At 49.7% G+C, this 17499-nt stretch overlaps 1 protein-coding gene across 3 annotated transcripts in view; it reads right to left on the bottom strand.

Annotated features, from left to right (window-relative positions):
• The window catches only part of baiap2a (BAR/IMD domain containing adaptor protein 2a), a 48164-nt gene that overhangs the window by 2128 nt on the left and 28537 nt on the right, over window positions 1-17499 (bottom strand). Inside the window, exons 6-14 of one of the 3 annotated variants that reach the window (XR_003979478.1) lie at window positions 16878-17015; window positions 11216-11368; window positions 9482-9718; window positions 7818-8046; window positions 6126-6327; window positions 5612-5680; window positions 5267-5414; window positions 4246-4283; window positions 160-2945 (exon numbers count right to left, since the gene is read on the bottom strand). Coding sequence is in view for 2 of the 3 variants with exons in the window: in XM_030378112.1 (XP_030233972.1) it covers window positions 175-202; window positions 4246-4283; window positions 5267-5414; window positions 5612-5680; window positions 6126-6327; window positions 7818-8046; window positions 9482-9718; window positions 11216-11368; window positions 16878-17015 (1242 nt within the window). In the remaining variant the exon portion in view is untranslated. The remainder of the gene's footprint in view (window positions 1-159; window positions 2946-4245; window positions 4284-5266; window positions 5415-5611; window positions 5681-6125; window positions 6328-7817; window positions 8047-9481; window positions 9719-11215; window positions 11369-16877; window positions 17016-17499) is intronic. The other 2 variants (XM_030378112.1, XM_030378102.1) reach the window with 2 other exon arrangements.

Raw genomic sequence — 17499 nt, 5'->3', positions numbered from 1 at the left:
GAAAGGCCGGAGAGGAAGAAGGAGAGACACCAGAGAGGATGCAGAGAGAGAGAAACAAACAACAGAGAGGAGGGGGAAAGAGAGAGAGAGAGAGAAGAGAGAGAGAGAGAGAGACAGAGAATTTGGTTGGCCCAGCGTGGATGGAGGCTGGTGACTTACGGAGGTCCTGTTCTCTCAGAACTGGGACAATTCTGGACCCAAACTGGAAGGTAAAGAGAACCCTTCGGTTTGAATCGCTCATCTTTCATCAGGATCATGCATGGCTCACAACTCTTACAATGCACGTAGCCACTGCTGGTTAGTTTGCGGGAAGGTGTACAAACTGGAAGATGTGAAATGACGGGATGGCAGTACACAGCATGCTCATCATGCCTTAGACCGTATCAACTCTTAACGATAAAGCTTTAAAATACAAAACATTCAAATGTATACGCAGCTAGACCTTTGAAGAAGTTCAACAAGAAGATCAGAACAGAGACTCTGGTCGGCCGAAATTCCACTAAAGCATCAACACACACACACACAAAACAATTACAAATCCTTGCTTGAACGATCACCACAAACGCCGACTAGATCATTCTTTTACACGACCCACCGCAATCCTAGCAACACAAGGCAGTCGCACAATGCAGCAAGGCAGCAAACGGCAGCGACTCAACAGAAAACCATACACACACACGCAATGAAGATGAGGGAGGAGCCATAAGCACTGGTGGGCGGGGCCAGGCAAGGGGTAGGCGGGGCTAGGTAGGAAGAACCAGGAAGTGGTGGGCGTGGCTATGGAGGGTCATGCCTATGGATGGCATGCAGCGACTGAACACAGTGCATGCTTGGCAAGAAGCAGTCCACAATGCGGCCGGAAAGGATAATAAAAATCGCAGAATGTGATTTTTAAAGAAAGAAAGGGAGGCCAGATAACCGACAGAACAGATTTCTCTCCAGACAAGACTGTTTATTAATATATAGATATATGTTTTATTTAGAATACCTTTGTAAAAAGTCACCATACATTCAAGGTCAATTTTGTGTACCACATGAGATCCCTCAACAGCATGCATAAGATGAACACTTTCAACGAAAATCAGCATTTTCTTTTTGTTTCTGGAATATTTTGCCGTTTTACAAGGACAATAACAACTTCTTTAAAGGAAAGACTAAAAACTACATAGCCACTCAGGGAATACAATTGCAACACTGTTTTTGTGTGAAAACCACCTAACTTTAATTTGAGTGTTTTTTTTTCCACTAAAACGGCTCACATGGTCCATTATGCGCTGGGCATGTACATAAACAGAATTATGATGAAAGCAATTTAAACGCAGTTGAAAGTGGATGTTTCAAATTGACCCCCCCCCATCCCCCTGCATCTTTGAGATCTTTTTTTTTTTTTTACATCATTAATTTGAAGACCGGAATCTTATTTCACCAGGAATCGCCACATGGAATATTAAAAATTGATTGGATAAATACTCAAAAATACTATCCAGAAAAATATTCCCAAATTAGACCAACGGCAGGCTGTAACCATAACTGCCTGTTCATTTAAATACGTTAAGTTGGTCTTTGTTGATTGACATCGGGAAGGCCAGTGCCAGAGTCTCAGCCTACCATACTATGTCTTTCACCGTCGGCAAAAGACCACACAAGACGAGGAAACATGCAAGCTCAGGCCAGAAGAGATTGAGGATTCGGTAGGACGGATAAAATAAAAAAAGGGTAAACTTTTTTTAATATAGAATGTTACTTAATATTTCTTCCTCCCTCCCCTCATACATTACAAAAATATTTCGGATACAGGACAATTTGGTGTGTTGAATATAACTCCTAAGGCAGATTTGACACACACACTATGCGCCCTGCTGGATATTCAAATCAGCTCAGCGAAGACACACAGAACAGTGCACGACCAACAGAATCCAACACAGTAATCTGCTGCACAGCCTTATTGTAAACAAGTCCACGTGTGTGTGTGTGAGTGTGTCTGTGTGTGTGTGTATGGTTGTGTGTCTGTGTGTGTGTGTGTGTCTTTGTATGAGTGTGTCTGTGTATGCGCGTGTGTCTGTGTATGCGTGTGGCATCAGAACAACGACAATTACGTCTTTTGGCACTTGTACAGTACATGAAAATGTCAGTTTAGTTTTCCGTTTTTGATATTTTTTGTTATTTTCTTAACAAAATGACACAACCATGTACATGCATGAAAAGACAAGCAGTAGCAAAGGCAGTCTTTTGAGAGAAGAAGAAGACGTAGAAGAAGAAAGAAGTAGGAGATGAAAAACAAAAACTAAAACCGGGTCAAGTCCAATGCTCGGTTGGGGGACCGCGAGACTAGCAGGGCATTCAGAGTCCGTATCGCTGCTGCAGGGCCAGCAGGTAGGCCCCGCTGGGGGCCATGCCCTCTGGGAGCCGGTAGGCCCCGCCAGGGCCCGAGCTCTCCGGGCAATCCTCCACCCACCAACCGCTACTGTCCTCACAACGACACCACCACCACCACCACCACCACCACCACCACCACGGCGGGCCGACACCCCCGGAGAACAGGACGGAGGGGTGGATGGGCGGACGGGACGGAGGGAGGCAGAGATGGGAGCCCGGGAAGGAAGGAAGGAAGGAAGGAAGAGAGGGACAGAACGGATGGATGAGACCGGCCTCTTCCACGGGAGGGAAAGGGGTGAGGGGTGTGGAAGCGGGAGCAAGAGAAGGGGAGGGGGGGCAGAGGAGAGGAAGAGGAGGCAGAGGAGGAGGAAGAGGAGCAGGAGAGGACAGGAAAGGTGGTAGGCTAGGTGGATGTCGGGGTGGGGGGTGAAGGGGTGAAGGAGGGAGGGGGGGGGGGGGGGGGCAGGTTTTTGGAAGAAGGGCCCCTGTGCTATTCCGAAGCGTTTTCCTGTGTCTGTCTGTATGTCTGTTCTCACACAGTCGAAATCAATTTGCCATCAGGACTGTCGCTGTGGAACAAAGGAGAGAAGGAGGCTTGCCAGGTCGGACACATTCAGAGAGTAATGAGACAGAAAGACGAGACGGACCCACGTGCAAGCACACACACACACACACACACACACACACACACACACACACACACACACACACACACACAAGATGGAGGACCACCCAGCCCTGACGCAAACACCTCCACCACCATCCCCAGTCAAGTCAAGTGAGGCTGGACCTTTTTAAAAATCCCCCCCCCCCCCCCATCAACCCCCTCACCGCTGCCCCCTGGAGGGCGGGATGTGCTCGCCGGATCCCCGCCGATGTCACTCGACACGGACCGCGATATGGAAATCAGGGCACGGCGTCGCCCGACCAGAGTGCAGCGCCGCTGGGTGTTGATGAGGTCATTAAAAGACATCTTCCCGGCAGGAGGCCTCCCGTGTTTGATTAGCATAGGAGGGGGAGGTGGAATGCCCCCCTGGAGAATCGGAGTGCTGATTGATTGACTGCCCCCCCCCCCCCCCCCCCCCCCCCCCGCCCCCTCCAACCCCGACCAACACAGAAATACACACACATGTACAGAAGACAAGAGACCTTGTGCAGTGAGGACCAGGGGGAACCCTGCATGATGACTGGGGGTGAGTGGGGGGGAGGAGGGGGGGTTCGATGGCCACTGTCACAAGTATTCCACCAAACACACACTACACTACACATATGCACGGTTCTGTGCACGCCGACGTACTCGTCTTCCTCGGCCACGCGCACGCAGACACACAGAAATCTGCACCTGAGACCGAACTATCCGTAACCCTGACGACCTATGAGCCTACAAACCTGGAGAGGACTACAGAAATTGAATTTAAAAAACTGATTGTGCCAGGGAGTGGGGAAGAGGGGGCTGGTGGGGGGGGGGGGGGGGGGATTGTGGCCTGGACAAAAGTCGAACGTAAACAAAGATACTTAAAAGAGACTTAAAAATGCATCTTTAAAGAGCTATCACTTAAGAAGGCTGTTCAACGGCAAAGCAAGCAGAAGCAAAATATACACTATTAAAAGGAGCTGCGACAGGAAATAAAACCTATTTGAAATCAAAAAAGAAACACACTAAACAGATCTATGGTGGGCCTTACTGTGCTCTACAGATTATCTTACCTACAGACTATGCAAACCATGCAGGGCATGGCCTCATTCCCGGCGTGGGCCTCTTAAAATAGGTGCGCCTCATAGACTCAACACTCATTCTCACTCTGCAGCCCATGAACACCACACATCTCATCGTGACTCGGATAGCGTCGGGAAACAAGGGGAACGTACCTCGTGGCAAAGCGGCTGTCATAGTCCTCGATGGCCGGCTGCAAAAAATAGTGACACTGTTTTAAGCAGCGGTTCAGGGGGGAAACAATTTTTTTTTACTTCCTGCAACATAGTAGTCCATCGGTGAAGGACAGCAGCGGCCTGGTTGATCCATCCATCGACACAAATGTATATAATAGCAATATTGCACTTTGTTCTTTTGACATTTTTTGTGAAGTATCTGGTATTCACTTTGCTTGTCTACAATCTGTCTGGTCTTCTGGAATCAATGCGTGTCAAAGTGCTATATTGCCATTGTTTACATCCTGGTTGGCGTGAACAAGCAAAATGTTCTTTGGCAGCATGAGCACATGGTAGCCATCTCGCTAAATGATACTGGTTATGGATATTTTAGACATTTACCATGGTCCGATCTCCCAGACCGGCATTGTCCTTTAAAGGGGAGATACTATGCCACCGGGTGCGAGTGTGATTAGCCATCACAAGCCGTTTTAAAATCTGCCTCTTCCTGTGTTTGGGTGACATCACAAGTGGGAATGTCATCGTAGATGTAGGATGGATAGATCAGCAACATTTGCTGCAGTCCACTGGGAAGGCTGGTACGCTGATCTATCCAGCACACATCTAGGTGGACACACCCATTCACACCTGCTGGCATAATGGGTCACCTCTTTAAAACACTGCAGTGGAGTATCGTTCCGTTTCCTATCCCTTCATCAGGGATGTAGATGCAGTGTGTTAATAAAACTGATTACAGATTTTAGCCACACCGTCCCACCCCTCCTACTTGTTGTATATGTTACTTCTTATGTAGCATCTTATTCTAGCTATCTTTGTTGTGTACGGGGAATGGGTTGACCTAGCGATTGTTAGTGCTCTGCACTTGGTTCTATGAACATCCTTATTGTACTGACAGCGATATATTGTTTCACTTTCTCATGACAAAATTACTTATTGCTAACTGCCCTAAATAAAATATTTTCGATAAATGCGAAAGTGAAAGGATTAGTGGCGCCCCCACCTGCGTGGTGAAGCCTGCCATGCTGTAGGGCCTGGGCCGGCTCTGCGCTAGACTCTGGGCCAGCAGGCGGGCGGTGAGGCCGTAGTCCGGCATGGGCATGTCGCTCTCCAGGAGGTTCCCTGTGCTGCTGCTCTTCCCGTGGTTGAGGCTGGTGGGGAGAAGAGGGCAGGCCGGGGGTCATTTGTGACGCCAAGAACCCCCCCCCCTTGTAACAGAACCACAACCTATCACTATCTACAGTCATTAAAAAAAGGAAAAATCATTTTATTGCCCTTGTGTGAGGACAGGTAGGGTGTACATGACAGGGGCAGGATGGAGGCAGACACAGCGTCCGCCCGTACATACTTGACTTTGAGCTTCTCGCTCTCCGTTTCGGGCAGAACGCGCGTGTAGGAGAAGGGGAACCAGCCGCGCCTGCAGGGAACCAGAGGCGCAAAGCGACGGGTTTAAGGAACAAACCACAAGGGAACACAAGGCACACATGATGCGGATGGACACGTGTGTGTGTGTGTGTGGGGGTGCGTACGCGTGTCTGTGTGTGTGCGTGCGTCCATCTGTGTGAGTGCATGCATGTCTTTGTTCGCGTGTCAGTCTTTGCCTGTGTGTGTGTGTAAGTCTGTGTCTGTGTCAGTCTTTGTGTGTGTGTGTCAATCTTTGAGTGTGTGCGTGCCTGTGTGTGTCTGTCTGGGTTCGGTCAGTGTCTTTATCCGTCTGTCTTTATCCATCTGTCTGTCTGTCTGTCTGTCTTTATCCGTCTGTCTGTCTGTCTTTATCCGTCTGTCTTTATCCATCTGTCTTTATCCATCTGTCTGTCTGTCTGTCTGTCTGTGTGTGTGCCTGCGCCGGGGCCACCCCTCACATCTTGTTCTTCTCGTTCTCGCCGTAGTGCCAGCCGTCCCGGGCCTCGGGCACCAGCAGGGTGATGAGGTCGCCCTCGGCGAAGCTCAGCAGGGTGCCGTTGTCCCCGGCGGCGTGCGAGAAGATGGCCTGCACGCGGGAGCGCCCGTTCCTCTCCAGGCCGGCCGCCATGGAGCTGGAGCGGGGCAGGGTCCTCGTCTCTCCTGGGGGGGGGGGGGGGGGGGGAGCTTTAAAGCTGCACTATAGCCTGGCCACTAGTGACGGCTCGGTCGCCAACGCTTCGGTCAGAACGAACGAATCCCGAAGGTGAACGACGACAACTGATTCCCAAAACAAGGCAACGGATTCTTTTTTTCTTTCTAACATATAAACAAAAATATGTTCACGTAAATAAAATATACAAACGAACAGAGCTCCATCTCCCCGCGAACTTATATTGATCGAGTCTACAACGTTCTCAACGTTTCAGCCAATGAGAGTACTACAGCGGGTAGCAATCCCGTTGCCATGGCCCATGGGTAAACAAATGATAAGGCACTGCCACACAAGTTAACTAACGATCGCTGTAGGCTTCAATATCATGCAAGCACTTTGTTTTCTTTTGATTTTGTTCTACATCACAATTGCATGCTTTAATAAAAGTATTGTTTTTACCCACCATTACGAGTGTCGTTTGGTCTAGTAGGGAATTCGCACAACGGTGATTCACTGCTTATTAGCGCTACTTGGAAGGCGCCATTTAATTCTTACTGCACCCCATTATGTATGAAGGATATTTATAAAAAAAAAGGCATGCATGTGCTTTATAAATATGCTTAATAGTTACACTTAACCTGGGTCATTTCGCAAGAACATTAGAAAGTAGTAGGCTACATGCATGTTGTTTAACATTTATTCCATCATTTCCGATCCCTGACAAATTAAGTAACAGACCATCTGACTCAACGAACGAATCAAACGAACAAATCAAACGAACAAATCTTGATAGCAAACGGAACTGAAAGAACCGATTCCTGGAAAATAATCGTTTTGCCCATCCCTTCTGGCTACTGCAACTTCTAACTTTTTGTAACTTCAGCTGTTGGGTTATTATTCAGACTCTTTTGACTTAGCATTAGTAAGTATCTCATGTTAAAACGCAACCATCTGTCGGGTCAGTCTGAACATGATATAGCTGCAACTTAAGCTGCAACTGCTGAAAATTGATATTTATTACAGTAGAAACAACTCAAGCCTCTAGAGGTTCCTAATGGGGAAGCTTGCCTCGTGCAGCTTTAACAATTTCCTATTGAATCACTCGGCAGAGCATTATTCATTAAGAGACACTTGCAGTGAACTCGGATTCAGGTCGTTAAGGACCAAGAGAGGCGTTTGGCAATTTGCTCACGGAAGCCCACTGTAGACGTCGGGGAACGAACTCAGAACTTTGCGATCCCCTGACCATCTCCCTATGCATGTATATTGCCCCCCCCCCCCCCCCCAAAACTAACATGATCCATACCTGTACGCATCCTAAACGCCTACCTGCTACCTAAAGTATCCAAACTCACTGGGGAGAAAGGTGTCTGATAAGTAGCTAAATATAGTGAACAGTACTGCAGTCACATGTCTAGGCCAAAACTACCGCAATGACTTTGTTCCTCTCCTAACCAATCAGGGAGCCCGAGGCCTCCTGAGTGACAGCCAGACTCACCCACTGGGTTCTTGCTCTTGGCCGGGGCGGGCCTACGGACGGGCAGGGTGTTGGAGTACACCTCGCTGACCTGCCTCTGGGGCTGGCCCTGGGGCGGGCCCTGGGGGGACGGGGGTCCCCCCTGGACCGGGCCCGCGCTCCCGCCGCCGCCGCCCTCCGTCCAGTAGTCGTCCCCGTGGACGCCCGTCGTGCCGTTCACCATGGCCATGCCCTCAGGGCCCATCAGCCTCTGCTTGGGGCGGACGGGGGGAGGGGAGACATACAGATGACGCCGTGTGCTGAAGTCGTCCGGTCGGCTCAACCCTAGGGCTGCGCAGTTAATCCGATTTTGATTGCGATTTCGATTTGTGGGTCAAACGACCTCCAGCTATATAGAAGAGTATAATATTCTTAATAATATTAATATTATACATTTTTTATAGAAATTGAACCCAACAGTTGGACTCATATTTGTACTTTATTTTCTACTTGAACATTTTCTATTTGAACATTTTGTGTATTTCTTTAAGGGGATATTTCAAAGTTCTCAGTAACAAAGTGTTTTTTTTGGAGGGAAATGCTGAATAAATGCACCATGTTTTAAAAACTCAAAAATTGTCGTTTGAATAATCGTGATTTCAATGATGACCAAAATAATCGTGGTTAGGATATTTTCCCATAATCGAGCAGCCTTTACTCAACCCTCGAGGTTCCTACTCAACCCTCTAGGTTCCTACTCAACCCTCTAGGTTCCTACACAACGTAGGCGGAGAGCTTTGAAGCGACATCAGGCCCGTCTCCATGCGACGCGTCGACACACTCTGCGTCTCCACTACAGTGTCCTTCGAGGCACCGAAAGGCCCGTAAAGTAAAGAAGGGAAAACTACAAAGAACTGGTAATAAATCATACGATTAGTGGGTGTGGGACGGCGGTCTTGTTCAGAGCTTCAGCCCAGCAGGGGGCAGCGTGGGCTTTAATCAGCTTGTTAATAAATAAGAAGGCACTAACACACATTAAAGACACCGAGGCTAGAGAGAGGTGGGCTTGTGTTTGCCTCCCTGTGGAGAGGCTATAGGTCTGCCAGCGAGCGCTGTGGTTCCTCCATTAACTAACGAGCGTGGTGTGATCCGAGTGGACCGCTGCACGCTCCGGTGAACGCAGTCCTCCTTCGGTCTCGTTAAAACGCTGTGTGTGGTGGACTCCATTGTGCTTTGGGTCACACTGTCCATTCTCCTCACATCAGGCCCTTACTACTTAGCGCCTGATCTGATCAGTCTTATGTGTTAAAGGAGAGGGGGGGGGGGGGTGGGGAGGACGCACAGAGCTTGGGCCGGAAACCAAACGCAACAAGGGGCGGAGTTAGGCCGTGGTCCCGACTCGTTACATATTTCGACATATTCTACCGAGATGGAACTCTTTTGTGGTGGAAGTGACCATTTACAGACCCCTTCCTAAGTAGATCGGGGTCCGAATCAAGATGTTTCGGATGTCTTCCAACTTGGAAAAGTTGACTGACAGAGTTCATATTCACCGTTAGCAAATTACCTGACGGCAGAACCCCGCCCCTCCAGCAACAGGATTGGTCGAAAACAAATACGAAGCAAAATAAAGGTAAACGTCCCGCACTGGATTCAAGCTTGTCTGCCCCTCCCACTTTAGCATGGCTCTCAATGGAGGTTCTCACCGCCTGATGTCCCAGGCCGCTGCCCATGAACACGGCCAGCTCGGGGGGCACGGGGAGCGGCTGGGCCCCCGGGATGGGGTCCGAGATCACCAGGTTGGACTTGGAGGTGTGCAGGGGGCTGGCTCCGCCCACCGAGCCCATCTGCTGGGCCAGGAGCATGGCGCGCTCCGGCAGCTTGTTGGGATCCGAGCACGCCTGCTGCCACATGGGGATCTTCTGGGTCAACAGGTCCTTACCCTGGGGGGGGGGGGGGGGGGGGGGGGGGGGGGGGGAGAGGGGACATGATGAACGATAACTAGGGCTGCAAACTAACAATTATCCTCCTCTGCATTTATTCTCCCTAATGTTTTTCCTATTCCTATTCAAATCAATTCATTATTCAGCTATAAACAGGGACAAATACTTTTAAGTTAACAGGGAATCAAGAGATGTCTGGATTTTGCACGCATCCAACAAGCAGCCAATTACAAAAATGGAATAAATCAGAAACAGCACTTTTACCTGACTAATGACTAAAACGATGGATATAATAATTCATAATTATTAAAATCAATTGATTGGACAAGTGGTTCAGCACTCGGAGTCACAAGGAACAAGAAAAGAGAATAATGAAAGAATACTCGGAATGAGGAATAAGCAAGGGCTTTTAAGTAAAGCATAGTTGATTATAGAAATATTTATTCAAATGGAGCTTTATATAAGTAGAGCACTCAATTCAAGTACTTTACTCTTTTCTTATTTCAGCTTAGACTGGTCCACATAACTCATATGGACACTGCATAGTAAACCCCATTGAATCTCGTGGAAATATCAAAGATGATCCGAGCGATTTCAAACTGTCCGCCTACTGCACCATCTAACAACGCTGAAGGGCCCCACCCTCCAGGCTCCAGACAAGACAGGAAACACTGGCCCACACACACACACACACACACACACACACACACACACACACACACACACACACACACACACACACACACACACACACACACACACACACACACACACACACACACACGTCTCATTGCTATCTAATTACTGACTGTCATAGTGTCGACGACACCTCACCATACTATCATCAACTATCACACACACACACACACACACACACACACTTTTTGGGTCAGCGTTTCAGTTCGCTGGCAGTGGGTGACCAGCATGAAATGCCTTGAGACAGATGCACCCCATTAACTCAACAGACCACCCAGCCCAACCCCACCAACCGATCCACCCACACGCTACGGTAGAATCACAATCCCACTCACAAGCCCCCGTTACCACACTCTCATAACATGCTATTATTACAGCTTTTCAGGCTTCACCCTAGACGCCATAACCGTGGGGTTCTCTGTTCTAGTCCCAGCTCATCTGATAATGTGGACGGTATTATGTCCACCGTTTGTAATGGTTCTCCTGATTTAGACAGACAGCGAGAGAGACAGCGAGAGAGAGAGAGAGAGAGAGAGAGAGAGAGAGAGAGAGAGAGAGAGAGAGAGAGAGAGAGAGAGAGAGAGAGAGAGAGAGAGAGAGAGAGAGAGAGAGAGAGAGAGAGAGAGAGAGAGAGACAGAGACCCAGACCGACAGACAGAGACACAGACAGAAAGACAGAGACACAGACAGAGAGATGCATAGAGAGACAGAGACAGAGATGCATAGACACAGAGAGAGAGACAGAGAAGCAGAGGGAGACAGACACAGACACAGAGAGACAGGCAGTCTGAGGGGCCTTACCTTTCCATGGTAGGCGCTGCTGTTCTTGGCCACGGCGCACTGGCGGTCGACCAGGAAGCAGTACCGGCGGCGCTCCTCGGACAGCGCCGTCTTGTAGCCCTCGGCGATGAAGGTATCCAGTTCGCTCTGCTTGCTGCTGATGGTCTCCACAAACTGCCACCGGAAACACAGGAAGAATGGTCATCACTGAAACTGTGGGCATAAGCTCAGGTGAGTGAGAGGGGAGGAAGAGAGACTCAATCTTCCAAAGGACTATGTTTGTACAGATATCACACCTGAATCCTGGATCAATCACCGCGTGAATTACCTGCATTACCCTTTACGGCCACCAGAGGGCACTACTTCCCCACTACCAATGGCCGCGGTGAGCTAGTTAGGTACTTGTGGCTAAATCTAACAAGAATCTTTTATGTTGGATGGCCTTGCGTATTAGTGTTGGCGCAGATCCACCTACGCCATCACACTAATACTTTGAAACAGTGTTGAGCAGGCGAGGGAAAGAACAGGACAATGAATTTATCTTCCTCCTTGCCGAGAGACCTCCCGGCTGCAAGGCCTATGACCTCAAATAAGGCACTTCCAAATAGTTTTAGCTGACTCAATCTCATTCTTTCGACACGACAACTTTCGTGTTTGGACATGAGCGACGCCCGTCAAGAAACTTTCTTTGTTCAATTCGGTTCTTTTTAAATCCCAAGCTGTTGTGGATCTGCCGCTGAGCGGCCATGTTGTGGCTGTTCATTTGAATTATCTGGTTGGTTGCTCTCCAATGAGGAGCAGCAAACTTTAGGATAGTGTTGGTTGTTTTGTTGGTATGAGTCACACTTCATGCTGCAGGGAGAAACTGGAGAGGCAGTACACCGACTCAGAAACACACACCTGTCTTTTAGATCAGGGAAAAGGCCTGCATTATGTCCACAATCAAAGATCCCCCATCTATGCGGTGTCTTTTGATGTTCAGGTGTTAGTGTGTGTGTGTGTGTGTGTGTGTGTGTGTATGTGTGTGTGTGTGTGTGTGTGTATGTGTGTGTGTGTGTGTGTGTGTGTGTGTGTGTGTGTGTGTGTGTGTGTGTGTGTGTGTGTCAAAGAACTCGGATCATCTGCGTGATCGGAGCTGCTCAACCTGTCCGTCCTCTCTGCCTAATTTCCTAAATCCTCACGCCACGGAATATATTACATTTAATGACAACACGTCATCAACCTCGATCAAGACTTCCTCTTTAATTGAAAGCACCCTGCCAGCTCAGGTCGAATAACAACCTAGATCACTGCTGAGGGGAACCTCTTTCTGTGAGGCATTATTCATAATCATGGAAAAAAAATGTAATGTTGATTTTGCCCCTCTCTTGATTTTCGCCCGCAGGCCTTGGCTGGCGTGTGCATGTGACAGCAGGTACCGGATGAATACATTCCCAGCGAATAACTGCATGTGGCTATCGGGCTGGGTGCATGTCGGCTCCTGATTGGGCCACACTCCTGGATCAATCAACCCTGCCCGCTCCCGCCCAGCGATATGCAAACAAGCGCCAGCATTTCATCGGGGACTTCCATTCCCTTACACCGCGGCACAGATTATATTAAAAAGGGACGCAGACCGACGACACTTGAAGTAATTAAAAGTGTGAGGGCCGGGATGTGGGGAGGAGTGGGGGAGGGGGCGTTTTGGAGGAGAGGAGGGGAGGCTAGGAGACTTAAGAGGGTACAGAAGGGGGACTCACAACAACAAAGCTGCTCGTATTCGATTTAATTCCTACAGGGATTTAGCAACATAGCCGTGCGTCGAGCGAGAGACACAGAGCAAGAGGGGGAAGGGCGAGAGGTAGAGATAGAGGGAGCGAGAAAGAGAGAGAGAGCGAGCTCCGTGCTGCCATTTAGTCATCATCAGCACTCTGAGAGTGCACACGACTTATTGCAGAGCTCCAGGGTTACAATATTGAAACGACTACAACTTCCTCGCAACACGTCAACGGTGGGATAAACTCAAGACATGACATAATTCACACACCCCCGTGTGCCTCTGTGAGTGTGTGTGCATGTGTGAACGAACGCACGAGCGCACGAGCACGCACACACGCACGCACACACACACCCCCCTCCCCTCTGGTCTGGTTGAAACGTTAATATTCATATCCGAAACTTCGCTCTTCTCCAGTTTTAATAATAAAAGATGGCTTTCATGTGTGATCTAATGGGCCAGGTCTTTAAGCTCTGTTGGATCCAGGGCCGTCATTAAGACATCATTTTGCGGCGGGGGAGAGGTTATCAAGAGGAGACCTTCCCTTGAGGACGCCATCATCGCACAGGCAGGGGGCTACATAATGAGCTAGTTAGCATTTTGGCAATAACTGTAGTCGGTTATTGCGGATCTTCTCTCAAAAGAAGGAAGGTATCGAGAGATGAGCGCAATTTTGAGAGAGAGAGCGAGGGGGATGAATGGAGGAAGGGTGGGAAATGAAAAGGGGACAGGAGGTGAGGGGGTAGTCTAGCCACGGGGAGAGTTGGGGCACTTAATTTAATTCCAGTACAAAATCTGTCCATGGCTAGCTAACACATTTCAATCATTACGTAAATGATCATACTCCCATAAGAGGCACAGCTCTGAGCCAGTTCATCGCGGTCAGTTTCTCAAAGATCTCCAATGTAAACCAGCTGATTCTCTCTCCCTCGCTTCCGTTTTCTTCTCACCCTCTCTCGCCCACTTGCCATGATAGGACCCATGCATGTTTTTTTGTTAAGCCTTTATAACTTGTTGCAATGATTTGTAGTGGCTATGAGTCACATTGTGTGTGTGTGTATATATATATGTGTGCGTGTACGTGTCTATTGATCTGCCTATTAATTCAGTGGGAAGATTGCGATCAAGGCTGCATAATAAAAATGGTAAATGGACTGCATTTATATAGCGCTTTTCCCCAAAGCGCTTTACAATATTGCCTACCATTCACCCATTCATGCACACATTCACATTCAGCCATGCAAGGCGACAGCCAGCTCGTCGGGAGCAGTGAAATTGAGGTGCCTTGCTCAGGGACACCTTGACACTCAGGAGGAGCCGGGGATCGAACTAGCACCCCTGCGGTTCCCGGTCAACCCGCTCTAGCTCCTGAGCTACTGCCGCCTTTAGACGAGCCAGTTCATCCCCACACGGCGGGGTCCCGACCCCTCCGAGGTCTCCCAGGGACGAGGTGTAGACCCGTTCCGTCCCGTGAACTCACTCCTCCGGGTGAGACGGACGACCTGCGACGACACGAAGCTGCCGCCACCGCCGCCGTCTGCTCTGCTTCCCCTCCCCGGGGCCGTCACACCCGCCTTCTGTTCACCCGCTGCACCCCAGCTCAACACACACTGTGTGTGTGTGTGTGTGTGTGTGTGTGTGTGTGTGTGTGTGTGTGTGTGTGTGTGTGTGTGTGTGTGTGTGTGTGTGTCACACACACACACACACACACACACACTCTCTCTCTTCCCCGCTCAACTTTGACACTCTGAAGATTACGTCTCTCCGCGCTGTGACACGAACGCGACCAATCCGACACGTGGGGTCCGAGCGAGTAGCGACAACACCGCCATCACGGAGAGGGACCCGAGTGATTGTGTGCATGTGTATGCACGCCCCTCTGTGTATGTGTGTCTCTGTGAATGAGTGAGGGAGTGTGTGTTAGTCAGAGATCAGGGCTGGCACAGGCAAACTTGCTCCACTGTGCTCCACGCTCCGACCCCAGAGGAAGGGCCAGCGCGGTGGATCCTGCGAGGTACGTTTCACGCCCCTGCGGACAACACACGGATCAGCCCCCCCCCCCCCCCCCCCCCCCCCCGCTCCCCAACTGGGGCAGTCCTTTGAGTCTAGGTAGGATTGATGCATCCCAGGGACAGTCTCCTGTACCTGGGATGGCCGCGCCTCGTTGAGGAGACAGATGGGTAATTACTGGGCAGGCCTGCGCTTGTTAGCCGAGGAACCAACTGGCTGTCAGCGTTGCTCGGAATCACCTCCAGGCTTCCAGGCATTCCTCCCACTCTCTCCACCCTGCACCCCCCCCCTTAACCCCACGCAGCCTTACAGTCCAGCAGGAGGTGCCCCACCCCCACCCCCACCACCTCCGCCTACTCACCGTCCCTGACTTCTACATGTTAGAGCTCAGCCGTTGCTTCTAGTCGTTTGGTTTCTCCTGACCCAGAGAACTCATGAGTCATTAGGCCGTGCTACAGTAGATGCTACAGTTTGCTCATGAAGACTTCTAGGCCGTGCTACAGTAGATGCTACAGTTTGCTCATGAAGACTTCTAGGCCGTGCTACAGTGGGTGCTACGGGTTAGCTCATGAAGACTTCTAGGCCGTGCTACAGTGGGTGCTACGGGTTAGCTCATGAAGACTTCTAGGCCGTGCTACAGCAGGTGCTACAGTTTGCTCATGAAGACTTCTAGGCCGTGCTACAGCAGGTGCTACAGTTTGCTCATGAAGACTTCTAGGCCGTGCTACAGTAGGTGCTACAGGTTAGCTCATGAAGACTTCTAGGCCGTGCTACAGTAGGTGCTACTGGTTAGCTCATGAAGACTTCTAGGCCGTGCTACAGTAGGTGCTGCAGGTTAGCTCATGAAGACTTCTAGGCCGTGCTACAGTAGGTGCTACGGGTTAGCTCACGAAGATTACTAGGCCGTGCTATAGCAGTTGCTACAGGTTAGCTCACGGACACTACAAAGCCATGCTATGATAGGTGCTATAGGTTAGCTCATGAAGACTACCAGGCCGTGCTATAGTTGATGCTTGTTGGCTCAGGTTGCTCCCACGGTTCAAGTCCTGCCTGAGGTCATGCGAGTCTCTCTCTCTCTCTCTCTCTCTCTCTCTCTCTCTCTCTCTCTCTCAGATATAAATATAATGGTAAAAATGGCCACCAAAAATAAATAGTGCTGCAGCACAATGTTTTTGAGCGTTGAGTCTTTTGGGGAACAGCTGAGTCACCAGATGCTCGATGGTGCACACCGTTTTGGAACCAGGTCCGAGTCCGGATGGTGAAACGCATCTCCCACTTTTTCTACACGGCGGGGTCTATATTAGTCTTCATTAGACGGGCTGGCCAGATAAAACTCATTGAAAATCACACCACAGTGCGGAAGGAGACAAAAGATAGTTCAGGTGTGTGTGTGTGTGTGTGTGTGTGTGTGTGTGTGTGTGTGTGTGTGTGTGTGTGTGTGTGTGTGTGTGTGTGTGTGTGTGTGTGTGTGTGTGTGTGTGTGTGTGTGGTCCCGCCCTCTGGGTTTTTCTTTTCCCTTCGACCTTATATAGTACAAACTCATTATTTCTGAGAAGGCTTATAACTCTCACTTGGATATTCAGTGTTATGCATACAGAGAATCCCGAAACGGAATGCAGCAATGGTGTCACGGGCTGATGAGTGCAAAAACTAAATAAATCATGCAGATTAAAATTTCACATCGGGAATTTCTTCGTGCATGTATTTTGATAAACCCCCCTTCCCCACACACAAACACAGATAAAATCCCGCTTTTAGTGTAACCTGCTCTATAAACACTGAATTGCACACTGTACAGTTTCAGCACGCATGTTTGCTTGGTGGGGTCGATGCGTCAAGGCAACAGCAGTCATGTGTGAGTGGATATTAAAGCCTGCGTGCTCGGCGCTTCGTAGTGGGTTTCCATGGGGAACTTACCTGCATCTCCTTCTCCCCGTACTTGGCCGGGTTCTTGCTGCCCTGGCTCTTCCTGCGCAGCTTCTTCAGCTCCGCCTGGCACTTCTCCAGACTCTCCCCTTTGCTCTTGTGCTCCATCTGGTACTTCTTCAGCGCCGCCTTTAGGGGGCAACAGAGAGCATCGTGATATTTAGCTTCTTTTAATGTTTCAAAGAACTTTACCTTTGAAGTTCCAAAACTTCTCTCACACACACACACACACACACACTATGTGTGTGTATCTAATAAACGGTTTAAAAATCAACAAGCCTTCGGCTAACACGATCACCCCAGGTCTCCTTCCTGATCAATGGCGGCCAACAGCTGCCACAACAAACACGGCACCACCACCAAGTCATTTCCCCCTCGCCGACGCATCAGCGCACCACAAAAAGTCCTACCCGCCTGTTGAGTGTCGGGTTGATGTCTCGCTCCGTGATTGCGGAGTACCGATAACGTTGCACTGCAAAAGGACATATAGCCCGACGCTGGGGCTATGTTGCATAACCGGCCACTTCCACCTCAAGAGCCCTCCCATAACTGCGTTTAGTGCGTCTTGATTGCAGTCGGGTTGAAATCGCCGGCCGTGAAATTTGAACCAGAG

Source organism: Gadus morhua, chromosome 2 (assembly GCF_902167405.1).
Source record: "Gadus morhua chromosome 2, gadMor3.0, whole genome shotgun sequence".
Taxonomy (NCBI): Eukaryota; Metazoa; Chordata; class Actinopteri; order Gadiformes; family Gadidae; genus Gadus; species Gadus morhua.
This window is presented reverse-complemented; position numbering and strand designations above follow the sequence as displayed.